The 27,084-nt window shown below is 45.9% G+C and overlaps 1 protein-coding gene and 1 non-coding gene across 10 annotated transcripts in view; both read left to right on the top strand.

The window, feature by feature from the left end:
- ATP2B4 (ATPase plasma membrane Ca2+ transporting 4) overlaps positions 1-26,756 on the top strand; it is a 116,860-nt gene extending 90,104 nt beyond the window's left edge. For 6 of the 9 annotated variants that reach the window (XM_010348901.3, XM_074385001.1, XM_074385000.1 and 3 more), the window contains 7 exons: positions 726-832; positions 4,986-5,177; positions 5,638-5,851; positions 6,575-6,786; positions 7,939-8,046; positions 11,710-11,886; positions 21,920-26,756. In XM_010348901.3, coding sequence (XP_010347203.3) covers positions 726-832; positions 4,986-5,177; positions 5,638-5,851; positions 6,575-6,786; positions 7,939-8,046; positions 11,710-11,886; positions 21,920-22,228 — 1,319 coding nt within the window. In that variant the 3' untranslated portion in view covers positions 22,229-26,756. Of the gene's footprint in view, positions 1-725; positions 833-4,985; positions 5,178-5,637; positions 5,852-6,574; positions 6,787-7,938; positions 8,047-11,709; positions 11,887-16,258; positions 16,434-21,919 lie in introns of all 9 variants that reach the window. The other 3 variants (XM_003938311.4, XM_074385004.1, XM_074385005.1) reach the window with 2 other exon arrangements.
- LOC120362916 (U1 spliceosomal RNA) lies at positions 1,925-2,088 on the top strand. Its single transcript, XR_005578706.2, has one exon. It is a non-coding gene; the product is annotated as a U1 spliceosomal RNA (small nuclear RNA).
- Positions 26,757-27,084: the final 328 nt, after the last annotated feature.

Here is a 27,084-nt window from a genome sequence, read left to right as displayed (position 1 = left end):
TCGAGTTTTTATTTTTTTATTTTTCATTGTTATTTTTGGAGACAAACTTTTGCTCTGTCACTCAGGCTGGAATGGAGTGGCACGATATCGGCTCACTGCAACCTCTACCTCCTGAGTTCAAGCAATTCTCCTGCCTCAAACTCCTGAGTAGCTGGGACTACAGGCATGCATGCGCCACCATGCCCGGCTAATTTTTGTATTCTTAGTAAAAACAGGGTTTCACCATTTTGACCAGGCTGGTCTCGAACTCCTGACCTCATGTGATCCACCCACCTTGGCCTCCCAAAGTGCTGGGATTACAGGCATGGGCCAACACACCTGGCAAGTTGTTCGATTTTTAAAAACATGATCTTATCTCATTTACTAACAGTACTGTGAACTAGGCAGGGCAGGTATTCCCATATTATAAATAAGGAAGTTTGAGGCTGAGAAGACAAGTAACTTACCCAAATTGCCCAGCTGGTAGATGGAAATGGTGCAGTTTGAGCCCCAGGTCTCTGCCTTGAAATCCATCCAGTGTTTTTTTCATAGCTGCCTTAGGGTACCAGATGAGGACAGACTTAGTTCAGTGCTACCCATGAACAAATTACTGCTCTTGGGTGGTTCCTGCAGAACCTCTAGGAAAGGGAAAAGGGAAGGAAAGAAGAAAGTAGGAATGTGGGTGGTAGGAACTGAGGGGTAGGGGAGACCAGAAAAGCTCACTGTGGTATGTCCGTTTCTCCCAGGCATCATTGACAGCACTGTTGGGGAACACCGGCAGGTCGTGGCTGTCACTGGTGATGGCACAAATGATGGGCCTGCTCTGAAGAAAGCAGACGTTGGTTTTGCCATGGTAAGTTCTGCACAGTCTCTCTCTGATAGCAAGCTGCCTTCTCCATCAGGAAGCCAGGTCCGGCTTCTGGTAGCCTGCTGCTTGCTATACCTGCACAGCCCACAGCGTACTCTTTTCTCCAACCCCATCTCTCCTATCTACCTGACCAATCATAATATACGTAACTGGGGACCCATCAAGGATGAAGAATAGATAAGAGGGAGGGAAATCGGCCAGTCGCAGTGGCTCAAGCCTGTAATCCCAGCACTTTGGGAGGCCAAGGTGGGTGGATCGCCTGAGGTCAGGAGTTCAAGACCACCCTGACCAAAATGGTGAAACTCTGTCTCTACTAAAAATACAAAAATTAGCTGGGCATGCTGGCATGCGCCTGTTGTCCCAGCTACTCAGGAGGCTGAGGCAGGAGAATTGGTTGAACCCAGGAGCAGAGGTTGCAGTGAGCTGAGATTGCACCACTGCACTCCAGCTGGGTGATAAAGTGACACTCTGCCTCAAAAAAAGGCTGGGCGTGGTGGCTCAAACCTGTAATCCCAGCACTTTGGGAGGCCGAGGCGGGTGGATCATGAGGTCAAGAGATCGAGACCATCCTGGTCAACATGGTGAAACCCCGTCTCTACTAAAAATACAAAAAAATTAGCTGGGCATGGTGGTGCGTGCCTGTAATCCCAGCTACTCGGGAGGCTGAGGCAGGAGAATTGCCTGAACCCAGGAGGCGGAGGTTGCGGTGAGCCGAGATTGCGCCATTGCACTCCAGCCTGGGTAACAAAGCGAAACTCCGTCTCAAAAAAAGAACCACTGATCTGGCCGGGCGTGGTGGCTCATGCCTGTAATCCCAGCACTTTGGGAGGCTGAGGCAGGTGGATCACGAAGTCAGGAGATCGAGACTATCCTGGGCCAACACGGTGAAACCCCATCTCTACTAAAAAATACAAAAAATTAGCCAGGCATGGTGGCATGCGCCCATAGTCCCAGCTACTCTGGTGGCTGAGGCAGGAGAATCACTTGAACCCAGAAGGCAGAGGTTGCAGCGAGCCGAGATTGTGCCACTGCACTCCAACATGGGCGACAGAGTGAGACTCTGTCTCAAAAAAAAAAAAATTTACCTGGCAGGGGAAATACCATGATCACGAAGATGGTTTTCCCCGGGCAAGGCTTATCCCCTGCACTCCAGATGTGCTGACCCCTGCGATTTCCCCAAATGTGGGAAACTCAACTGCATAATTTGTGTTAGTAGGGGACTGCGTTCATGCTTTCCCCTGACAATTAAAAAGAAAAAAAAAGAAAGAAAGAAAAGAACCACTGATCTTACAGGTCCCCAAAACCACCCCTATATTCATGGATTTGTTAAGAGGACTCATGGGACTCAGCATATAGTTGTACTCATGACCGAGATTTATAACAGGGTTGTAGTAAGAATACAGTTGTATCCTAAGAGAAAAAGACGCTGGTGGAGTCTATCCATTTGCAGTCTTTCTTATGCACTCCCTCCCATGACAAGTCAAACAGAGTCCATTCTTTCCCCAGTTATGAAAACAGCATTATCTGTGTGATGCTCTGCTTAGGGAAGCCCATTATGGACTTGGTACCCAAGGTTTTTCTTGGGGCTGGTCACATAGGCACCTTCTGCGTAATCCATACCAAAATTCCAGACTCCCAGAAGGAAAGCAGATGTTCAGTACAAACCGTATTGTTTGGACACAGTCTAGACACAATGAGCCACCCTTATCAGTTAGTTGTTGACTGGGAGCATTCTGAGAGCTCATTTCCCAGATGCCAGCCAAGGGCCCACCCTGCAAGCATTCCTTCCTAAAGATAGCAGTCTCAAGCCTGCTATGCTAACTCTCTTCTGCACAATCCCCCTCCATCTTTTTTCCTAGCAACGTAGTTTTAAAGGAACCAGCTTGTTTGTCTGCAAAGACTATCTCTCAGTGTGGATTTTGTTGATTATTTCTCTGTGATTTCCTTTAACATGCTATTTTCTTCCTTACATTTCCTATAAGCAAGTAGTTGGTTCTAGAAGTTATCAGATGCTATACCTTTTCTTTCATTGAGGGCTGCAAAATGACAATATTATAATTATTTATTTGTTAACATAAATACTTCTATAAAAAGAGAATCCCCTTCACTGACTATTTTATTACTCTGAGGTTCTAATCCTACATGAAAGGTGGGTTTTTGTTTTGTTTTGTTTTGCTTTTTTACTTACTGGTTTTTTGTTTTTTTGGGTTTTTTTCACCCTCTGGTTCGTGTTTTCTGATGAAGTTGCAGGTTTTTTCAAACGATGAGTTGACATTTTAGAAACCTCCAAAGGTGACCAATGGGTGGATTTTTTTTTAAGTATCATTATGAATTCATAGTGACCCATCCTTAGGCAGTGACCCACCATGAGGCAGAAGAGGCCTCTTCAACATTGCTGAGTCCTCTAGATAAAACCCCCGTTGTCTTTAATAACTTTTTTTTTTAATTTTGTTTTTAATCTACGTCAGTGCAAAAGTAATCTTTCTTGGTTTATTCCTTGGTTCTTGGTTCTTTTTTTCCTGGGTATGAAATCGTCCATTTTTGCAAGGATTCCTGCTTCTTTTTAATGTGAAATGGTATTTTTATTTATTTGTTCACTTATGTTTGAGACAGGGCCTTACTCTGTCGCTCAGGCTGGAGTGCAGTGGGGCAATCTCGGCTCACTGCAAACTCCCCTTCCCAGGTTGAAACAATTCTCCTGCTTCAGCCTCCTGAGTAGCTGGGATTACAGGTGCCCACTGCCACCTGCATCTAATTTTTTGTATTTTTAGTAGTGATGGGGTTTCACCATGCTGGCCAGGCTGGTCGCAAACTCCTGACTTCAAGTAATCCGCCCGCCTCGACCTCCCAAAGTGCCAGAATTACAGGGGTGAGTCACCATGCCTGGCCTGAGATGGTATTTAGAGAACACAATTGAAACTCAGAGGCATTCCTTGCCACTGAGTAGATCTTTGTTTCTAAGCCTTTTCAGTGGACAAAGCTAAGAAGTATGCTTTTCAGCCTCACTTGTTTTGGTGTTTGTTTTGTGTTTGCTCACAAAGATAAAATACTTCGTGAATTCATATTTATTTTTCATTAAACTTTAGAATTATATATTTCTTTTTATTTCACTTTTAGAAGAAATAATAATAAATAATATTTTTAAAAGAATTATAGATGTCTAACTTCCTGTAATCCCAGCTACTCAGGAGGCTGAGGCAGGAGAGGAGACTCGCTTGAACCTGGGAGTCGGAGGTTGCAGTGAGCTGAGATCGCACCACTGCACTCCAACCTGGGCGACAGAGCGAGGCTCTGTCTCAAAAAATATAAATAAATAAATAAATAAATAAATAAATAAATAAATAAAATATGTAATATATTTATGGCCTTCCCCCTCAGCTAAGTGATACCATACCATAAACTTTTTTTCTACCATTCTTTCTTCACCTAACAACATAACTTGGAGATCATTTCATATTAGTAATTATAAGGCTAGGCGATACAGAGAGACCCCCATCTCTACAAAAAATTTAAAAATTAACTCAGCATGGTGAGCAAATGCCTGTAAGTCCCGCTACTCAGGAGGTGGAGGTGGGGGGAGCACTGGAGCCCCAATTGTGGAGCCTGCAGTGAGTTGAGATCTTGCCACTGTACTCCAGCCTGGGCAACAGAGCAAGACCCTGTCTCAGTTATTTTTCAATTTAATTTAAAAAGAAGATTTTGAACGAAGATGAAACTTCTGAACTGTGCTGCCATACCACTACTCATAGAATAAATGTAGAGTTCCTCAAAGGTGTTGGAATGACACAGGCTTAAATGAGATACTGGCAGTGGGAACAGAAATGTAAGAATTTGGAGGCAGAATGGATAGGATTTGCTCTCGACCTTTTAATTAGTTTCCAAGGTTAAGGGGGTAGCAGGGGAGGGAGAAAGGGATATCAGGCTGACTGTAATTCCCAGTCTGGGCTCAGTAGTAAGGTTGGTGGCATCAGGCCCCACCTTCCTTTCTATAGAGTGACGGTGACACATTTTCTCTTTCTTTTGTGTGGCTAGTGTGCCCTCTAGTATTTACACTGACTTCTGAAGCTTCCTGGAGGTCAGGAAATGGAGGCTGGGCTCCATCCACTCCCTCACTGTTTTCCCTCCCATCTTGCCTCAGGGCATCGCAGGCACAGATGTAGCAAAAGAGGCCTCAGACATCATCCTAACAGATGACAACTTCACCAGCATTGTGAAGGCAGTGATGTGGGGACGAAATGTCTATGACAGCATCTCCAAGTTCCTGCAGTTCCAACTCACTGTCAACGTGGTGGCCGTGATTGTAGCCTTCACTGGAGCCTGTATCACTCAGGTGAAGGCGGTGTGGGTGGGCTGAGACGGGAGGGATGAGGCGGGAGCTAAGAAACACGGGGTGGAGGGTACGGTGTGTTTACTGAAGAGTAAGGACAGGGTTTCCCCGTGACACTGGGACAGGAGTTAGCTCTACGAAGTCCGCTGTCTTCATCTGCTTATGAGGAATGATGGTAACTTCCAGGCCTTAGCTTAGCACTTACGTGTCAGCTGCTGTGGTAAGCATTTATATACACTACCTGTATTCTTCAAAAATGACCTTGCAAAGTAGATATTATTATCCCCATTTTAGGGGTGGGGAACTTAGGGCTCAAGGAAGTTAAGTAACTTTCTCACAGTCACTCAGCTTGGAAGTGGCCAGATTCCAAGTCTAGGTGGGTTGTGGGAGCTGGACCCTCGAAAGGGCAAAGGCGGGCTGGTTTCTGAGGACAGCTAAAAAGACTGCTGCTTCTTCCCACTAGGATTCCCCATTGAAAGCGGTGCAGATGCTGTGGGTGAATCTAATCATGGACACGTTTGCTTCGCTGGCCCTGGCCACAGAGCCCCCCACGGAATCCCTGCTGAAGCGGCGTCCCTACGGCCGAAATAAGCCTCTGATCTCACGCACTATGATGAAGAACATCTTGGGCCATGCGTTCTATCAGCTCATTGTCATCTTCATCCTTGTCTTTGCAGGTGAGCCACTTTGGGGTGGGGCAGCAGCTGGGGTGCTGGTTGGAGGTAGGGGCAGAGAATGGCCTCAGGAAAGAAGGTAGCGTGAAAGCAAGCGGAGCACAGACCAGGAAGGAGCGCAGCTTCACCTCCCAGTGCTTTCTGTACTCTCGCTACATGGTGCATTGTGCTACTGTATGTACTCAAGAATTTCACAAGGGAGGCTTTATTACTTCTTTTTTTATAGATGCAAAAAATTAAGCTCAGGTCCCATAATGAGTACGTAGTTGCACTAAAATGCAAACCTAGGATTGCCTGACTCCAGGGCACATAGTCTTATTACCATGCTGCCCTACATGAAAGCAAGTATCCATGCAGCAAGCTGAGAAAGGGGGTAAAATAAGTCGAGACCAGGGCTAACATTGAAAATAGTTAATAACTAGTAAAACAAAAAATTAGCCGGGCATGGCGATACATGCCTGTAGTCCCCGCTATTCGGGAGGCTGAGGTGGAAGGATCATTTGAGCAGGAAGGTCCAAGCTACAGTGAGCCACGATCATGCCACTGCACTCCAGCCTGGGCAACAGAGCGAGACCCTATGTCAAAAAAATAAATAACTAATATAGCCCAGATATTGATCAATTGGAATGGACACCAGGTATAAGGAAGCAATATAGCTGTTCCAACACATTCTGACTCTTAGTTCAGACCACATTTACCCTCCAATGCTTCTCCTCTCCCCACTAGGTGAGAAATTCTTTGATATTGATAGCGGGAGGAAGGCACCTCTGCATTCACCACCCACCCAGCACTATACGATTGTTTTCAACACCTTCGTGCTGATGCAGCTCTTCAATGAAATCAACTCCCGGAAGATCCATGGAGAGAAGAACGTCTTTTCAGGCATCTACCGCAATGTCATCTTCTGTACTGTAGTCTTGGGCACGTTCATCTGCCAGGTGAGATTCTGTCTGCAGTTGAGGCCGGAGATCTGGGATGAGACGGGGCAGAAGCTGGGAGCCGCGGTGCCCTAAATACCTAGGAAAAGGAATGAAGGAATGACGGGGACTGGGGCTGTAGGTTGAATACTTCGGGATTCCCAGTTTACTTTCTTTTGCATATTGCTCTAGAATTGGAGCCCAGTGTGTGAATAGCTCCAGTGCAGGGCAGCCTGTTGACCGCAGATAAAATACTACTTGTAAAATCTGTTCATTCTCTTTCTAAACACAGAAATTTCACAAAGTGACCAAAAGAAGTGCCATTCTCTTCTAGCCCTTCTATGGCTCCTGTCAGCCTATATGAAATGTGCGTGCACACCTAGTATAGACTCTCTCCCTGTCCCTGCCCCTTTGTTCTGAAGGGCTTATGATAAAAAGTGTTGTGCAACTCGGAGAAAGAAGTAATGGGAGGGTATACATATATTACATAGTCAGCCCAGCTTGCACTCCTCCAAGACGAGACTATGAGCTAACCGTGTAACAAAAGAGCTCCTGTCCCATCCCTCAGCCAGGTACCTCTCTTATTTTTCCCCATCCTCAATTCTGGTTTGTTTGTTTGTTTGTTTGTTTGTTTTCAATTTAATTTTAAAAACAGAGATGGGGGTCTCACTCTGCTGTCCAGGCTGGTCTTAAACTCCTAGCCTCAAGCAATCTTCTGCCTCCCAAAGTGCTACTATGCCTGGCCTTTTTTTCTTTTTTTGAGACAAGTTTTCTCTGTGTGTGTGTCACCCAGGCTGGAGTGCAGCCTCAATCTCCCAGGTTCAAGCAATCCCCCCACCTCATCCTCAGTTCCTCTCTCCATCACTCTACCTTCTTGTCACTAACTGGCTTTAGTCACAAGAAGCCTCCAGCTCCCCTGACTCCTCCAGATCATCTGTTACTCATAGTCATAGTAACTCTGACTGTCTCCTCGCCAGAGTGCTCTATAAAGGCTGTTTGTGTCTGTCTCCCCTTAGAAATTTCCTCTTTTCCCCTCCCTTACAAGCAAATCAGAACTTGCACCCAAGGATCCTGAGGCAGGGAGACATTGTGGCTTTGGGGGCCTTGACTAGAGGGCCAGAGCTGCCTGTTAGTCACTTCCTTGTTGGTGGGCTGCCCCTTTCTCTATTCTAGATTTTCATCGTGGAATTTGGGGGTAAACCCTTCAGTTGTACAAGGCTCAGCCTGTCCCAGTGGCTGTGGTGTCTGTTCATTGGAATTGGAGAACTTCTGTGGGGCCAGGTAAGTACCAACACACCCTCTGATGCATTCTCATAGCCTGCAGACCTCCCCTCCTATACGTGAGATGAAACAAGCAACTGTGGAGACCCCCCCAGCACCCCATCTTCATCTTCTCCTCCTTCCTCCCCACCCCCACTCAAGTTTTTAACTTCTTGCCATCTCATAGAACCTCAGGGTGGAATGACCTCAGAGGTTTCAGAATTCCTCTCTAACCGTGCCTGGAGTTAAAAATCCCTCAGCTTCTCTGAGACAGGAATTAAACTTTTCAATGGTATTTTGCCACCAAAAAAAAAAAAAAAAAAATTAAGGGTCTTAGAAGCAGAAGAGTTTTTTTTTTTTTTTTTTTTTTTTTTTTTGAGATGGAGTTTCGCTCTTGTTACCCAGGCTGGAGTGCAATGGCGCGATCTCGGCTCACCGCAACCTCCGCCTCCTGGGTTCAAGCAATTCTCCTGCCTCAGCCTCCCTAGTAGCTGGGACTACAGGCACGCGCCACCATGCCCAGTTCATTCTTTGTATTTTTAGTAGAGACGGGGTTTCACCATGTTGACCAGGACGGTCTCGATCTCTTGACCTCGTGATCCACCCGCCTCGGCCTCCCAAAGTGCTGGGATTACAGGCTTGAGCCACCGTGCCCGGCCTAGAAGCAGAAGAGTTTACAAGACACGTGTCTTTATTCTCATGAAGCAGAAACCTGGCTGTGGGCTGCTGGGCTGACATACCTCAGGGCTCCTAGCCTCTTCTGTTTCTTGCCATGGCTTTATCTGGGTGGAATGCTTAACACTTACCTGATATATATTCAGATTTGCAAGATCTCTAGGGTAGCAGTGTGGCCTATGGTTCAGAGCATGGATTCTGAGAATGACTGTCTGGGTTTGAATCCAGCTCTCCTTTATTTTTTTTTTTCTTCTGTCACCCAGGCTGGAGTGCAATGGTGTGATCTCGGCTCCCTGCAACCTCTGCCTCCTGGTTTAAGCAATTCTCCTGCCTCAGCCTCCCAAGTAGCTGGGATTACAGGCACCCACCACCGAACTGGCTAATTTTTGTATTTTTAGTAGAGATGGGGTTTCACCTTGTTGGCTAGGTAGGTCTTGAACTCCTGACCTCAGGTGATCCACCCACCTCAGCCTTCCAAAGTACTGGGATTACTCAGCCCTCTTCTTTTTTTTTTTTTTTTTTTTTTTTGAGATGGAGTCTCGCTCTGTCACCCAGGCTGGAGTACAGTGGCACGACCCCAGTTCACTGCAACCTCTGCCTCCTGGTTTCAAGTGATTCTCTTGCCTTAGCCTCTCGAGTAGATGGGACTACAAATGAGTGCCACCAAACTGGCTAATTGTTTTGTATTTTTAGTAGAGATGAGGTTTCACAGTGTTAACCAGGATAACCTCGATCTCCTGACCTTGTGATCCCGCCCACCTCGCTCTCCCAAAGTGCTAGGATTACAGGCATGAGCCACCGCACCTGGCCTTAGCTCTCCTTTTTATAAGCTGAATCATCTTGGGCAAATTACTTAACCACTCTGTGTCCCAGTGGCTTCAACTTACGAAAACAAGGTCATTGTTAATTAGTGAATCAGTTACGATACAGAAAAGACTTGGAATACTGTCTAATACCTCGTAAGTACTCAATCAGTGTTAGCTATTAAGGTTATAACAGGCTGGGCACAATGGCTCATGCCTGTAATCCCAGCACTTTGGGAGGCCAAGGCAGGCGGATCACCTGAGGTTGGGAGTTTGAGACCAGCCTGGCCAACATGGAGAAACCCGTCTCTACTAAAAATACAAAAATTAGCCACATATGGTGGCACATGCTTGTAATCCCAGCTACTTGGTAGGCCAAGGCAGGAGAATCGCTTGAACCTGGGAGGTGGAGGTTGCAGTGAGCTGAGATTGTGCAGCCTGGGCAGCAAGAGCGAAACTCTGTCTCAAAAGAAAATATCTTATAATAGTATCATCAAGTCTAATAGTTTCACGTTTTCCTTAATACCATGTTACAAACCTCCCTCATCCTCAGCTCTGGCCTTGGCTATACCTCTCTTTATAGACCCCAGGTCTCTGCAGATAATCCCTTAGTGCCCAGCCACCCAGGTAATAGACACTTTGCCCTAGATGCCCTCAAAGAGCCCTTTCTGGAGCTCTTGGCCTTCTCCCCTAAACCTGCTAGTTATTTATTTCACACCTAGATGCCTTCCTCTTAATTTATTTTTCTTTCTTTTTTTTTTTTTTTTTTTCTTTGAAAGATGGGGATCTCGGGCCAGGCGCAGTGGCTTACACCTGTAATCCCAGCACTTTGGGAGGCCAAGGCAGGCGGGTCACCTGAAGTCAGGAGTTTGAGACCAGCCTGGCTAACATGGTGAAACCCCATCTCTACTAAAAAATACAAAGAAAATTAGCCAGGTGTGGTGGTGCATGCCTGTAATCCCAGCTCCTTGGGAGGCTAAGGCAGGAGAATTGCTTGAACCTGGTAGGCAGAGGTTGCAGTGAACCGAGATCACACCACTGCACTCCAGCCTGGGTGATAAGAGCAAGACTTTTGTCTCAAAAAAAAAAGAAAAAAAGATGGGGGGTCTCACTATGTTACACAGGCTGATCTTGAACTCCTGGACTCAAGAAATCCTCCTACCTCAGCCTTCCAAAGTGCTGAGATTACAGGTATGAGCCACTGCACTCAGCCCTCCCTAATTAATGTCTGTCAAATTCCCTCCACCCTGTTCTATTTGCTGAAGTGTTTTTACCAGTGGGTGCCTGAAGCAGTTTTATGCTTTGGTAAAGCTTGGTTGTGTCACCTCTCGTTTGAAACTCTTCTGGCCCTTGCCTCACATGTGGCCATGTGGCCTTGATGCCAGACAACAGCCTTCCTTCTGTATCACAGCAGCTCTTTCCCACATTCAGAGTCAGAGCTTTGGCATTGTTCTCGTTTCAAAACACGTGGCTCCATATCAGACTGCCCATACAGTCCCTCTTCCCCGTGTGAGCCCTGGCTGCTTTTCGTCTTGTCTGGAAAGAACTGACTGACAGCTGCTGAGCTCACCAGGAAATTTATTTTGAATTTCAAGCCCAATGTGCTGCTCCTTGTCTTCTGATAATACTCACGTGTCCCTTCTTCCATGGCCTGTCCCATCCACTTCCTCACCTCAAGCCTAAGAAAACTGTTGGTATCCTTTCACGAGAGTTTGTAACACAGAAACTATATTGCATGCGGCAACTAAGAAAGGGGTCATTCATTTCCAATACCCTACTCAAACCCTGGCCCAGACATACGCAGTATGATCGTCTTCTTCCCAGACTGTTTACCCCAGGTCCCAGTCTCTGTGCCTTCCTACTGCGTACCATGCAGTACAGTTCTGTTAACCTTAAAAGACAGATCGCAAAATGGAAAAGAAGCAGTGAGACAAAAAGGAAAATGAAGTATATGACCAGGCAGGCGGCCGGTCGATTACTGGAATATAAGCTCTGTTTTTTGTGTGTCCATAAATACAGAAAACCTTCCTAAGAGCCCGACCGCTGGTGGGCACCTGGAGAATGCTTGCCTGGATGGATTGGTGCTTCCCACTGCTCTTCCAGTGGGAAGGGTATAACCTGCCCAAGGGCCTGGCCCTCGAAGGTTGACCGACAGCAATTCTCACTCTGATTCTGGTGTCTCCCTCTTCACTGCACTTGTTTTCAGATCATCTCTGCAATACCTACCCGATCCCTGAAGTTCCTGAAGGAAGCTGGGCATGGCACCACCAAAGAGGAGATCACCAAGGATGCCGAGGGGCTGGATGAGATTGACCATGCTGAGATGGAGCTGCGCCGAGGCCAGATCCTCTGGTTCCGGGGCCTGAACCGTATCCAGACTCAGGTACTCTGATAGTGGTCTGTCCTTCCCTTGGGGGAAGAAGCTTCCCATCTTGGAAGGTGGTGGGAGGTGGTCAGCATCTCTTCCCTTCCAAAGGCTCACTACTAATGGGCAGCCCTACCTCCCCAGCTTCAGGACAAATGGACAAAGCAATCTGTGTGGGGTCCTTTGAGAGGAGAGGAATTAAATGACCTAGACCATGGGACACTATTAGCATAGTCCTTTAGCTCTGGGCTGACTCTAAGCCCACCCTCCTACCCTCTGTCACATGGGCAAGCTTCAGCATAAGGTTTCTTGCAAGCACTACACCTGACCCCAGGGTGGGAAATATACAGTGTTTCCCTACCCTTCAGAAGAAAGGAGTTAGTATCTCTATGCTGACATCCCCAGCATTCACTTAATGTAGCCTTCTTACACTGCCATTATGGGAATAGATACCATCTGGAAGGGTCTTTGTAAAAGAAAGTCACCTTGTTATATCTACCCCACTCAAAGTGTAAGGCCATAGTGGGGATGGTTTCATGTATAAAAATGACAATAGTCTCTTGATGTCTGAGCATCTTTTTCAGGATTCAGACTTGCTTCCTGACAAGGAGGAAGCAATAATTTCTTCAAGCCTCTTCCCTTCTTGCAATTTCTGAAATGGGATAGAAGCCACCCTGCTGCTCTCAAGTCCCCTGCCTGTAGCCCCACAATAACTTTTTTTTTTCCACTTTCCGTCTATCAGTTATAACTTCCTTCTCCTGGGTGAATGGGCTTATCTAGGCATCGATAATTCTGTCTTCCCTTGCTCTCACCCCACTTGCCTTTATTGCTTTCATCCTAAGATTTTCTATCTCAAAAAACTGTAAATTCCAAGATCTCAAGGGTGGTCTCCAGAGAAGAGGTGTATTTCTCTCTGCTGATTGGCTGGAGATCTTCAAAATAAGTTTCACTGTCTAAAACCGGCCTTGCAAACGTTTTAGAAAGTTGCCCATTCGGCCGGGCTCAGTGGCTCACACCTGTAATCCCAGCACTTTGGGAGGCCAAGGCGGGCCGATCACCTGAGGTCAGGAGTTTGAGACCAGCCTCACCAACATGGAGAAACCCCATCTCTACCTAAAAAAAATGCAAAATTAGCCGAGCTTGGTGGCACATGCCTATAATCCCAGCTACTCAGGAAGCTGAGGTAGGAGAATCGCTTGAACCTGGGAGGTAGAGGTTGCGGTAAGCTGAGATCATGCCATTGCACTCCAGCCTGGGCAACAAGAGTGAAACTCTGTCTGAAAAACAAAAAAAGAAAGTTCAGCCCCACCAGTCAGCCCCACCTCCTTAGTGTATTGGAGAAATAAATGAAGTGAATATTCTAAACTACATACCTGGGAGGAACTTATCTCCTATGGGCAAGACAACAGATAGAAAAGTGGAAAAGAAGATGGGCGCAGTGGCTCACACCTGTAATCCCAGCACTCAGGGAGACTGAGGCAGGTAGATCGTGAGGTCAGGAGTTTGAGACCAGCCTAGCCAACATGGTGAAACCCCATCTATACTAAAAATACAAAAATTAGCTGAGCATGGTGGTGTGCACCTGTAATCCCAGCTACTCGGGAGCCTGAGGCAGAAGAATCATTTGAACCCAGCAGGCGGAGGTTGCAGTGAGCTAAGATCAAGCCATTGCACTCCAGCCTGGGCTACAGAGTGAGACCCTGTCTCAGAAACAAGCCAAAAAAAAAAAAAAAAAAAGAGAGAGAAAAGTGGAAAAGAAGGGCTAGGTAGGGAAACACTCGGGTTCCTTTTCCCTCTCTTGAGTCTCTTGAGTTCCTCCCAGAAAGAAAAATTCCAGAAGGACCTGAACAAAGTGCCTCGTGGCATCCAGAGTCCTCAGGCCCACTACCTACCCACCCCACCCTCCAGGCTGCTGAATCCAAGCATCCACAGAACCTGGCGCCTTTGGCTCCCATCTCTAAAGCCCCCAGTGTTTTCCTTTGGGTCTACTCTTTCCAAAATAACCTGTCTTTGCTTTGCTTTTCTTCAGGATCAACTGCCTCTTCTACTACATGATTTCTTTTCTCCTAGCCAAGGCTTCCTCAGCCCAGTGCCTCCGTGCTCCTTTCCAGTCTTCTGTCCTAGGAGGCTAAGATGCATGGGTCTTCTTTCGCCTTCATGACCAATTTCCATTCCCTTGACAATGCACCTCTCTATAAGGTCTATTTGGTTTCACTGCCTACATAGCTTTAGGTATACTACCTTTCCCCATTGTTGGAACTTGAGGCAGTTGGGCCAAACAGCGTTAAAGCCTACAGTGAGGCATGCTCAAGATGCCGCAATGACCAAATTCACAGTATCCCAGGATGCACCTGACTCCGGAATCTGAGGAGGCTGGTAATGCTAATGTGCATCCTGGATCCCTGAGATCCGCTCCCAGCATCAGCCCTTCAGCCGCAGCTGGGTTCACCCCCTGCCATCTCCAAGTTGATCTTTGCTGTCATTCTCATCACAGTGCTTGGGTGTGGGAGGTGTTGCCCAGCTGTTTTCTAGTCCTGATTGGGATTTCCCCTTTTCCTTGTTTTGGTTGTTCCTCTAGTCTCCTTTTCCCTTTGGTTTTTGGGGAGCTGAGAGCATCAGAAAGCAGAAGTTTAGGAAACTTAAAGAGACTAGAATTGTGGAGGTTGGAACCTTGTAACTCCAATAAGCACTGAACACGGTGTCTCAACAGCCCCTCTGTCCATAGAGCTGGAACCCTCCCACCCACCCCAAGTGGAAAGCCTCTCCTCCTGCGGGTTCAAACTCCTCAGTCCCGGACAACTGAAACTGAATAATGTGAGGAAGGGATGGTGTTGCAGCTCCAACTGTGATCTGGATCCTGAAACTAGCCCTAAACAGCTCATGGCTTCTCGGGAAGCTCTATAAAAGAAATGTCTCACTCACATTCTGCCTGCTTTCCCATCTTCCCTCCCGGGAAAATGAAGTCCAGTTAATAAAATCAGCACCTTTCCAACATTCCTAGTAGACCAACCCTTGGCATTAAGCGGATAGATATTTCTAAAATTCTTCTACCAGATTCATGAAGGCTAAAAGGAATTCCTTGTTATTTAGGGGTCAGGGATAAGGATGGTAGAGTTGATTGAGGCCCTAGATCAGGACCATTGTCGGAAAATGAATGGCATGGCCGGGCGTGGTGGCTGACGCCTGTAATCCCAGCACTTTGGGAGGCCGAGGTGAGCGGATCATGAGGTCAAAAGTTCGAGACCACCCTGGCCAGCATGGTGAAACCCCATCTCTACTAAAAATACAAAAACTAGCCGGGTATGGTGTTGCGTACCTGTAGTCCCAGCTACTCAGAAGGCTGAGGCAGAATTGCTTGAGCCCGGCAGGTGGAGGTTGCAGTGAGCCGAGATGGAGCCCACGGCACTCCAGCCTGGGCGATAGATCAGGACTCCTTCTCAAAAAAAAAAAAAAAAAAAAAAAAGAAGAAAGAAAGAAAGAAAAGAAAATGAACGGCATTAATTGCCTCTGGCTCTGTGGAACAGAGCACTGAAAACCAGAGACTACTTGTGTAAGCCGCCACCAACAAAAACCTCTTCCTTTCCCTCCCTCAGTCTAACTGCCGAGTTACTGTCAGCATTTCCACCAAACATTTCAGAATCTCTAATGCATTCATGCACCTAGCAGCATTCTCTGTAATGGGCTTGGCCACTAAATTCTTGAGCTCCATTCTCAGGGACCCTTTCTACTTCAGCCCAGGGAAGGAATAGATACCCAGAGAAGATACCCAGAGGAGGATGAGCCCAGCAACTCTTGGCCCAGGGGCCTTTCCATCATGGCCGCCTATATATTGGCTACTACACAGCCCCTGTTTTTTCTTTAAACACATGAGTTATTTTCCCGGAAAATCTGCCAAAAAGTAGGTAGTCAGTTAAATTCATTTAGATGTTCCTGAACCTTGAAATTCAGTAATGTGTAATTTGCCTTCAGAATCTTTAAGTCGTTTGCCTTATTTTTAACAGTACAGGTAAAAACAACAAATAAGTTGCCAATGTCTGTCTAGCTTGTAAGGAGTGATGGAGACGGAAAAGTCCTCTTAAATTTTAAATAGTCTCGGGCCCCCCTACACCTCAGATGCCCACTGTGGATTCCAAGGGAAGAGAAAACTAGATTATGGCTGGGCTTGGGACTCCACGACAAATTGTTCCCTAAATGAAGTGTGATATGCACTAACGTTTTTCCCCTTCTCACCATTGCTGTGCGGGAGGGAAGCTCTCTCTCGCTGTCTCCTGTTCCCTTTTCCCATCTACTTCCATCCCCGCTTCCCCAACCTTCCATGACCCTCCCTTCCTCTTTCTTCACCTCTCTCTGACTGTGGAGCAAAGCTGTCTCACTCTCTGATTCTTTGCAGATCGACGTAATTAACACATTCCAGACGGGAGCCTCTTTTAAGGGAGTCCTAAGGCGACAGAACATGGGTCAACACCTTGATGTAAAACTTGTTCCTAGTTCATCCTATGTAGCAGTTGAACCAGTCAAATCCCCCACCACTTCTGTTCCTGCTGTTTCATCTCCTCCTATGGGCAGTGAGTGATAGTCTATTATGATGCATGATTTGCTAAAATGACCACAAGAGAGCACGTGGCATCCACTTTAACCAACCGTGGTTATCTTTTCCTTTTGGTTTTTCCCTTTGATCTTTTGGCTTAAGGGAAGAAAAGACAAAAATCCCACTCCAAAACCAGCCTGTGTGCCCTTGTATTTTATTTTTTTAATGTAGAAAATCTATTAAACCTTAACTCTTTTAAAGACAATAATTCTGTTTTCTGATTGTTCTTCTGCATTGCTTGTTTCTTCCTTGAGTTTTGTTCGATTTTGCTTTGCCTTTTTTGTCTGTTTGTTGCTTTGCTGGAATATGGTGTTGCTCCTCTCCTCTCCTCCTTCTCCTTTGAGTCCGAACTCTACCTCCTAAGCTTAGACGTGAGGTTAGGCCTAATGAAAACCCAGGAACTTTCTTTACTTGGGGGCAAAGTTTGGGATCTTTTGAGAAAAGGTAGGAAGGGAGCTAACGTGCCTGTGGGCGTGTTTTGACTAATGTACCTGTCATAATCGAGCCAATATTAAACTTGGTCAAAATAATAGTCCATTTGGCTACCACTGTATTGTTAACTGGCAATTTTAGCATACCAAGTTGTAGCTATAGGTGAAGAAAAGAAGGTAGTTCAGTTCAAATGTATATGGTTGAACATCCACATTATTTTGCTTTTCAGGGACTCTGGTTTAACAATCAATTAATTCACCAGGCTCAGTGGCACATGCCTGTAGTCACAGCTACTCAGGAGGCTGAGGTGGGATGATTGCTTGAGTCCAGGAGTTCTGGGCTGTAGTGTGCTATGCCAATAGGGTGTCCGCACTAAGTTCGGCATCAATATGGTGACCTCCCGGGAGCGGGGGACCACCAGGTTGCCTAAGGAGGGGTGAACTGGCCCAGGTTGGAAATGGAGCAGGTCAAAACTCCCATGCTGATCAGTAGTGGGATCGCACCTATGAATAGCTACTGCACTGCAGCCTGGGCAACATAGCGAGACCCCCGTCTCTTAAAATAAATAAATAAAAATTTAAAAAATAAAAAAAGGTCAATTAATTGATATCAAGGTAGGAGAAATATACAAAAGAGTCAAAATAACATTTTTTTCTTCATTTACTAAACTTTTTTAAGGAGTTTCTGAAGAGGGGTCCCTTTTATTTTGCTTCTCCTTTCCTCTAGTTTGAATGTTTCATCAATAGCAGCCCTTATTTTGCATAAAAAGTTTTAGGAACCCCTTTCTCAGCCAAACTTTCAATTGCAGTGTTATCGATCCACAACCTACGATCTGGTGTTCCCATTGGTAGATTCTTAGATTCTTGCTAATGCTTATGCCCTCCTATTCCTGCTTATTTTCCCTTCCCCAAATGGGACTCAAAGAGGAGAGAGAAAGTAGCTAGTTCTCTGCTGATAATATGGGAAGAAGTTTATCTGTATTAAATATAATGCGGGTTTCAAAATCTGAGTGTTCAGTCTGTTCTTTCCTCCCCATTCCCAACCTCACCCCCCATCTCTGGGAAGGGGCTGAAGAAAGAACAGTGGCCTTGTCTGTGGTTCACGTGATCGTGGACTGTGTGGGTTGACCAGACTTAGACTTGTTTTGTCTTTTTAGCCAAAGTGTTCTGATGTGAGGAATAGGGGTGGGGCTTGATAGATAAACACACCATTTCTTTAGGTCAAAAAAACAGGCAAGAAAGAACTAAGTAAGCCTTGCCCTGCAAACATCCGGGAACCTCTCACACCAGTCCTTTGATATTCCTCTCTTAATTCCTTTTTTCCTTATAGTTCGGTCATCCCCTTCTAACTAGCTTCTGTTCTGTTTTAATTATCCCTTTCTGGTAGGAAGGGTTAGTTTCAGATGTCCTGATGGTTTGATGGTGGAAGGAGACTAAGCAGAAGACTGAGCCCATTGAGATCTTGTAGAGGACCAGCTAGAGGGTATGCTCTAACCAGGTGTCCCCAAACTACGGTCCCCAGGCCGCATGCGGCCCCCTGAGGCCATTTATCCGGCTCCCGCCGCACTTCAGGAAGGGGCACCTCTTTCATTGGTGGTCAGTGAGAGGAGCACAGTATGTGGCAGCCCTCCAACGGTCTAAGGGACAGTGAACTGGCCCCCTGTGTAAAAAGTTTGGGGACACCTGCTCCAAACCCTCAAAGGCTAGAAGATCAGAGGAAAGACAGGCCACACCTGCTTTTTCTCCAGCTGTGCCTTTTTAGTTGGAGCTCCTGGAAGTTATAGCCATACCTTTTAAAACCCTCTTTCCCGGGCTGGGCGCGGTGGCTCACGCCTGTAATCCCAGCACTTTGGGAGGCCGAGGCGGGTGGATCACAGGGTCAAGAGATCAAGACCAACCTGGTCAACATGATGAAACCCCGTCTCTACTAAAAATACGAAAAATCAGCTGAGCATGGTGGCGCGTACCTGTAATCCCAGCTACTCAGGAGGCTGAGGCAGGAGAATTGCCTGAACCCAGGAGGTGGAGGTTGCAATGAGCTGAGATCACGCCATTGCACTCCAGCCTGGGTAACAAGAGCGAAACTCCATTTCAAAAAAAAAAAAAAAAAAACCCTCTTTCCCATTCCAGATATCCAAATAAATTCAACTGTTTGTCCTACCTTCATTAGATAGATCGCTAAGATTTCCCTGAGAAATGATGCCCAGGGAGGGAAGGGTTAACTGGCTGTGTGGCCAGTGCTCAAAACTTTCCCTGCACCTGCTTCACTAGCCCTGACTGCTCATCCACGAGGCCTCATGCTCCAGGAAGGGAAGATGCCAGCCCTGGGTGGATTGGTAGTGAAATAGTGTGTGGTTATTCATCAACATGTGTTCTCTGAGGCCAGTGCTGGAGTTGGGGCATCCTGGCATCAGCCCCATGCCCTCTCCTCCCTTACCCTTCTCTCCACCCACCAAGCCAGCTGGTGCTCCCTAGCTCTCTGATCCCTCTTCACGTGAACTTCCCTTACAGGTGGCTGGTTTCCCTTTAGATTCCAGAAGTCCTGCAGTCTAGCTGGATGACTGTTTCTTGCTCCCTAAAAGATGTTTCCCATATTTTTTCCATCTACCCATCCCCAGTTCACTTTTATCTCCCTCATTGTTTACCTGTAGCAGTATCACTGGTCGCCCCAACAGGTGAGAGGAAAAGCCAACAAGCAGGGCTCCAGACCCACACTCCAACCCCAATTGTTAAAAATTTATTTTCTATAAGTGGACTTCACATGTAATTGTTTCAATAAAGTATTCAATTAAATGGAAGCAGGAAGTTGAAAATCACTGATATTGAAGATGATATACTGGTGGATAAAGGCACCTACCCTCCTGTAATATTCAGTTTAGATCTTGAGAAAATACGAAAAATGTGGGCTATGTTATCACTCCTGACAGTGATGACTTTGATGGGGTGGGATGACTTTGAACTCGAACCTTGGCCATTGTATCTGTACCAGGGCCGAGGGAGAAGGCATTCGGTTTGGACTCACTTAATCCAAATTGCCTTGCTCTGAGATTTTATGTAGATCAATGAAAACTTGAGACTTCCTGAAGACCAGATGGAGCTTCCATTCCATCTGATCTCACTTAGCTCTGGAGCAAAGGCAACATGACAGGTACAATTCGCACATCGGATGGTCAAATAGGAATCAGATAATAAAAATGTGTTCCTCACTATCTGTTGGTGAGTGTGCACCTATGCTTCCTGATTCTTCTTAGTTGAGGGGTTGAGCTGATACTTCTGACTGGCAAGGAGTCCTTTGCCTACTGAGCTTTGAGCACCTTCAGACCTGGCTGGGTCTGCAGGCTGTAGCAGAGTGGAGCAAGCTAAGGAAAGCCTTAGCCAGTAGAGACACATTCTCCTCCAGAGAAGAGGGACCGACCATATTGATAGTGAGCCTGCTTTGAGTAATATTTATGAAGGTTCTGTATGGTGATAGGAAGCACTGGAACAGCGATCCAACCCATTTATTTGGCTGACTCGTTGTATGCTCTGCTGTCTCCAAGTTCTTGTGTCTTCTGGAATATACTTTTTGCTTAAACAGCAGAGGAATGAAACAGGTACCCTACTCCCACCTTCATCACTCCTACCCCTTTAACCTCAACAATTTCCCTTGCATTACTCCCATTTCTTTTCTGTGGGAAGATTTTTTGGACAAGACTAGGATCAGCCACCTTCCAACAGCTAAAACTGTCCTACAACAATTTACCTTTCCCCTGGCCCCTCTCCAACCTCTCAGATTCCAGCCCTCTCCCTCTACCCCAATCCTACCAACCCCGATTCTAAGCCACACCTCAGAGAGACCTACAGTTCAGAAAAGCAGATCTGCCAAAACTGTTGGTGCCTGCGGACAAGCAAAAGCTGTTCACAAGAATCAGTGGTATCGATTTTCTTCATGACTCTGGACTGACCGAATCCCTTCCTTTTTGTGCAGTAGGACAGAGACTTTGACACCGCGCAATGCATTTCCCTTTGCCCAGTAAAACCGCACGTGGTTTCCTTTCCTTCATCCTCTTCATCCACCCTGTCAGAAATGCCACTCGTTTGTAGCACTGCCTCCTGGCTTAGGTTTCTCTCCCTGGTCCCTTTCGTTCCCTTCTCCACATAAGACCGTGCTCCTCTTCACAATTTGGAAACAGCTGGAGAAAGCAGCATGATTGGGCACAGTTGCTGTGCATCAGAGACATGAACATGCACGGAATTATGAGAGCCAGGTCTTTTCTCAGTAGGCAGGAGGAAGGCATCTTTTGACACCTGTATTTTATCCACTTCGGCTGAAGGAGTGAAGTTCTGTGTTATTTGCGGGGAGGGGACGCAGTGGTGGTTGTGGGATGTAAAAACATGCATGTTTCCTGGCTGAACGGGCAAATTATTAAATTGAAGAGTGTTAATTTTCTGCATGCTGCTGGCACAAGTGAAGATTGGTTTGTCTGCCTGGCTGCAAAGTATTCATGGTCACATGTCACCCAACGTGTGTTATGTGCACATTGGTGTATGCTGGCTCTTTGAGGTCTTTAAACAGATAACTAAACCTCAATGCATAATTTTTCCATTCCACATTCACAAAATGTTTGGCCTCAACACAGAAATCCACATGTCTGAATCGTTTTTTTAAGTTTGGCTGTTAATTTGCATCTAGTTCCCATATCCTTGCCCTCCATCTAAAAGAACTAATGAAACTTCTTGTTTTCTGTTTCATTTTAAAAGTAGATTGTTTGGGAATGCTAACGTTGCTTTGGGTTTTCTACTTTTTTTAATGCAGCTTTCAAAACATCCTGGTTGTTTGCCATCACTCACCCCAGCCACCCCACTGCTTGAAAGTTGAGCCACGTGATGTTTCTGGGGCCCATGGTCTCCTCTGACTGTTTGGTTTCGGTTGTTAGCAGTCATGTTTTATAGTTTGGGTTTCGTTTCTCTCCTAAAGCCACCATCTCCTTGTTCTGCCTGCCAATTCTCACCTCCCTGTTTTCTCATTCTCCTTTTCCTTTCCCTGGCGTAGATCAAAGTGGTCAAAGCGTTCCATAGTTCCATCCACGAAAGCATTCAGAAACCCTACAACCAAAACTCCATCCACAACTTCATGACCCACCCTGAATTTGCCATAGAAGAGGAGTTGCCACGAACACCACTCCTGGATAAGGAAGAGGAAGAAAATCCTGCCAAGGCTTCTAACTTTGGGACTAGGGTGCTCCTGTTGGATGGTGAGGTCACTCCATATGCCAACACAAACAACAACGCGGTGGATTGCAACCAAGTGCAGATCTCCCACGCGGACAGCCCTCTACAGAGCCTAGAGACATCAGTGTGAATTTTCTTTCTCTGACTCTCAACCCTATTTTCCCTATTTTCTTTTTCATCTGTCCCATCTATAAGATGATGATGGGACTTTTCACTGTCATGTCAACTGCTGTGTCAACAGCAGTGTGTGTGCACCCCCACCTGACCATGAAGAGGCAAGAGCACAGACCTACAAGGATTTCAACTTAAGCTTGACTTGGGGTTTGTAGCAGGACCCAGTCAAACCCCAGGCAGGTAATGGTAGAATCTGCTCCTTGGTAGTCAGTTGTCATTTGTAAAGAAATGATGACAATCCTCTTGACATCACCCACCCCACCTTCTCCTGATGTTCATCTCCTGAATTCTGGATTTTGTCCTATAAGTCTGTGCCATTTATAAGCTAAGTTAAGGGTTCAGAGGGAGACAAATATCCCCGAGTGGACTACATTGAGATAGAGACGGAATATATAAAATCAGCCAGTAGTGTGGTTGTTTTTCAATTTTTCCCACTTTGAAAACTTACACCTACAGGCCTAGAAGCCTCTAACTCTTTCTGCCCTTCCAGTCAAACTTCTCCAAGGTTCTTTGGCTCTTTTGTCTTCCCCTCCCTTCCTTTTTTTTTTTTTTAGTTATGGTGATTTGGGAAGGATATGTGTGAATTGAGTAAACTTTGATCCTTCTCCCTTTTGCCCAAAACAACCCTTGATTTAGTTCTAGAATCCAACCAGTTTCTTTGTTAAAAGGGTCCTTTTGAAGCAATTAAGTGCTGGTAAGAATATCTCCCTGTTGTTGGGCCGGGCGCGGTGGCTCACGCCTGTAATCCCAGCACTTTGGGAGGCCGAGGCGGGCGGATCGCGAGGTCAAGAGATCGAGACCATCCTGGCCCAACATGGTGAAACCCCGTCTCTACTAAAAATACCAAAACTAGCTGGGCGTGGTGGTGCGCACCTGTAGTCCTAGCTACTCAGGAGGCTGAGGCAGGAGAATTGCCTGAACCCAAGAGGAGGAGGCTGCAGTGAGCCACGATTGCGCCACTGCACTCCAGCCTGGCACCTGGCAACAGAGCAAGACTCTGTCTCATTTTATTAAAACAAAAAAAAATTGTTTTTAATAAAAAGAATATTTCCCTGTTGTTGCCAGGTTACCTTCTGCTTTTACCCTGCCATCTTGTCAGGTGTATGTGGTTCTGAAGTGCCAGGAAGATCAGCCTTGCCCATGAGGGTTGCATGTGTGTGGTATATAGTTTTTACCATAGGCCTGAGCCTTCTCTTATTCCTAAAGTGGTGGCAAAAGAATGAACTGGGTGTGACCCACCTCCTTACTGGACTTGCACACTGAGGACCAGATGCTGGCAAATCTAGGACAAGACAGAACATCAAAGCAGACTTTGTGGGCTCCTCTTTGGGGTGACCACTGCTTTCAAAGCCATCTGCCAAGGCTCTCCAGGGCAAGACCTGACTGGTGGGGAATGAATGTTGAGAAGCCTTGGGAGAGGCCAAAGAGCCAATCTAGAATGATCTGAGAAAACCTTCCTGCAGGGGCCAGAAACCTTGAGCTTAGGTGCCTGGGGACCAGCTTTGACATTCTCTCCAGTTCCTAATTCTACTTTTTGCCACATGTCACAACGTTTCCAGTCTCTGAGAAGGTCCCAGCCTTTCTCAAATATTCTGATTTTGAAAAATACATATCCAAAGTGGGTGGCCCCTGTGACATTTTGCCAACTTAATGGAGCAAAAGACCCCCCTGCATATCTGCCCTTCCTCCAACCCCCCTTGTGCCACGTGCTCCAGCTGCTGCCCAGTAAAGCCCTGTGCCTTTATTCCCTGAACACTGCCCAAAGCATCCCCTTCCCATCTGCCTCACAGGAGTTGGGGAATTTGCTGGGAGATTTTTTAAGTGTTCCTTACTGGGGCAAGGTGGAGCCACATTCGCAGGAGCTCCGTTTGTAACCCTGCTGAGGTTGACTTCTGTGCAGGCGCCAGTTCATGTAATCCGACTCTGATCTCCCCTTAGACAGTGAAGCCCACCCGCTCTCTCTAGAGCGATGGGAGGCAAGTAGAGGAGGCATGTGAACGGCCAGATTCCCATGTGAGAGGAAGGCGACCTGATCCACCCGGCCTCTTCCCGATCCGCCCTCCCTCACCCCTTTCGCCTGAGCTGTCCACAGTAGGAAACATAAACAACGCCCCCTACACGTCCCCATGACTCCATAATCCATCATTGTAGGAAACAGGAAAGCAAATTCGATTTTTGTTTTGTGAGATGTACATGCTTCAGTAATTATTTTTTGTGTCTTAAATACTCATAGGGCAAAAAACAGCTCACCCAAGGTGGTTAGGTGTCGACATACATCTTCATCAACTACTTTAGAAGATTTAATTCTATCAAGTCTTGTATTACCTCAGATCATTTTAAATAGCAAGCCAATAACAAGCTTTGAAGGCTATTTTTACCATTCCTGTTCGCAAAAGACTCTCATGGTGCCTGACGGGTTACTCTTGAGGGCTTGTGTCTACTTTGTAAAAGTCAACGGTTTTTTTTCTTGTGTTCTAGTTTCCATAGTAGGAGAGACAATATTAAAATATATGCAAAAAATATAGTTTTCTTTAGATCAGAAACTGATATTTTTGAGTCAGCCATATGTATTTTGTTTAAACGATTTAAAATAAAGTGCCGTCATGTAGCCCTGTGGAGGGGAGCACATAACCAGCTGTTTGACATGACAGGTGACTTCGAATATTTGTGATTGGTTTCAAACCAATACACCATACTAACTTTCTCCAAACAGCCATCTTTATACTTGGGGGGGGGGGAAATCGTTGGGTTCTAGACTTTTTTAATATAAATTTTGTTGATATGGAATTAAGTTTAAGTGTCTATGTGCATATGTTTTTTATAGAAGTTTTTTTCTATTCAGTTTCACTGATCCAACTGGCAGTGGGTAAATTTGGCATAAGTTAATAACACTTTTCCCCAAAATGGTGCTTTGGATTTGAAAAGGGTCTGACGGGGAGAAGGAGAACATATCATCCTAGCTTCCTCTCTTAATAAACCTAGAAAAACGGGTAGTAAACTGTGGATAGTCAGGAAAATATCCAGCAAGGAACACAGCTGTCAGGAAATGAATCCCCCCACTCTGCAATACAGATCGGCAGCCAGACTCTTTCCTAACTAGTGATTAGGATCAGGGGCCTCGGTTGGAACTGTGTTTCTTGAAGAATAGCTGGCAGAGAGGTACCAAAGACATTAATATCTCCTGGTCTGTAAGGATATTCTGATTTGGGGTTTGTGTTTTTCATGGTTTGTATTTCCTATTCCCCCTGGAGTTTTCCATTAGTGAGTTTTTGCACAAGGATCTTATTTGTGATGCCCTTCCTCCCCTAGAAAGATTTTGTGCAATATATTAAATGGGGACAGAATTCTAAATGGATAAAACAATGGCTGGTCCTTGCCCTGAGTGACAGTCTTGGGGCTAGGTCCTTCCCATAGTACCATCTGTCCTCTGGAGTGACTCTCCTATCCCTAAAGGAGTTAAGAGAGAGATCACTGAAAAATCCCTCTAGTACTTGTGGGTTCTTTAGGGTTTGAGTTTCTTCTTCCCCTTGAGCTTCAGAGAGGAGAATTGGCACAGTTAAAGCTGAGTGGTTACCTCACTGGTGAAAACCCAGAGGGACGTGGCACACTCGTTTGTGCCAAAAAGCCTCTAAATGCATCCCTTCCTTTCTTTCCTGCTTCCTTTGCCTTACAATTGAAGCAGCCTGTGGTACCATCACAATATGGAATTCCCTTCCTTACCTTTCATATCTAGGGACCACCCCCACTGCATTGGTGAGGATGGGCACTTACAAATGCCTGCTATTGTTAAGCCATTCCAGCCTCTTCCTCTGAATAGACCAGACACCCTTTGATTTAGCTCAGTGCCAGTCCTTTTGCCTTCCCAACCCTGCTGTTAGGCCTGCTGTTCCCTTTGCTCTTGATTAGGAGAGATGGAAGGAGATGAGCTCCCGTAACTGAATTGGCCTTCGGTTCGTGTTTTCTCCCCATATGTATATATGCCATATGTGAATATGCCATATATATGTGCCAGCAAATCTATCTACGTTGTTCTTTCAAATTAGCACGCAGATAGGAATGTTTGAGTTTCTTCTTCTTCTTTTAGTAATTAGTATAACAAGCACTGGTATTTTTGTACAAAAAAGAAAAACAAAACAAAAGATTGACTATTGTGGTCTGCATGACATAAACAAATGGTAATATCAAAGCAATGTATACCCAGTGTGTGTTGCCATAATTTGCAACTCAGCTTAACAGCGCACCCAATCTATATTTGCATTTTGATATTATTTAAGCTCTATGTACAATGTTTTGCATGTATTTATATGGTTCTTAGGGGAAAAAGATGCTATAAACTGGCAAATCTGAAATTCAAATGTGTTGTTCCACTGAGACCAGAAGAAGAGTTTTAAAAGGGATAAATTTGGAACCAATAAAGCTTTTTGCTGATGAACAGAAACCAATACTGCTGTGCACTGAGAATAAAAACTCATGCCCACTTGTAACTGTGCTGTCCTCAATGCGTTGCCACTTTTGGGTAATGCCACTGACTGTCTACGTAAGTTGAGAAGGGAAACACCACACCCACAAGGACAACCTCATTTAAACAAGCACAGAATTCCTCTCGCCACTGGACTCTGACGATGCTTCCCTTCCCTCTGGGTCCTCGTATTGGCTTCATTTCCTTGTAGTACAAACTTTGTTCCTACCTGAGTTAGAATCCACAATCCAGGAGCTAGAGCTTTTGGAAGAATAAGAAAGAGGCAGTCTTGGCAGTCCTTGTTGTATTTTTCTCTTTCTTTCTTTCTTTCTTCCTTTCTTTCTTTCTCTTTT

Source organism: Saimiri boliviensis, chromosome 14 (assembly GCF_048565385.1).
Source record: "Saimiri boliviensis isolate mSaiBol1 chromosome 14, mSaiBol1.pri, whole genome shotgun sequence".
Taxonomy (NCBI): domain Eukaryota; kingdom Metazoa; phylum Chordata; class Mammalia; order Primates; family Cebidae; genus Saimiri; species Saimiri boliviensis.
The sequence above is the reverse complement of the archived record's forward strand: the minus strand, read 5'-3'. Positions and strand labels throughout refer to the sequence as shown.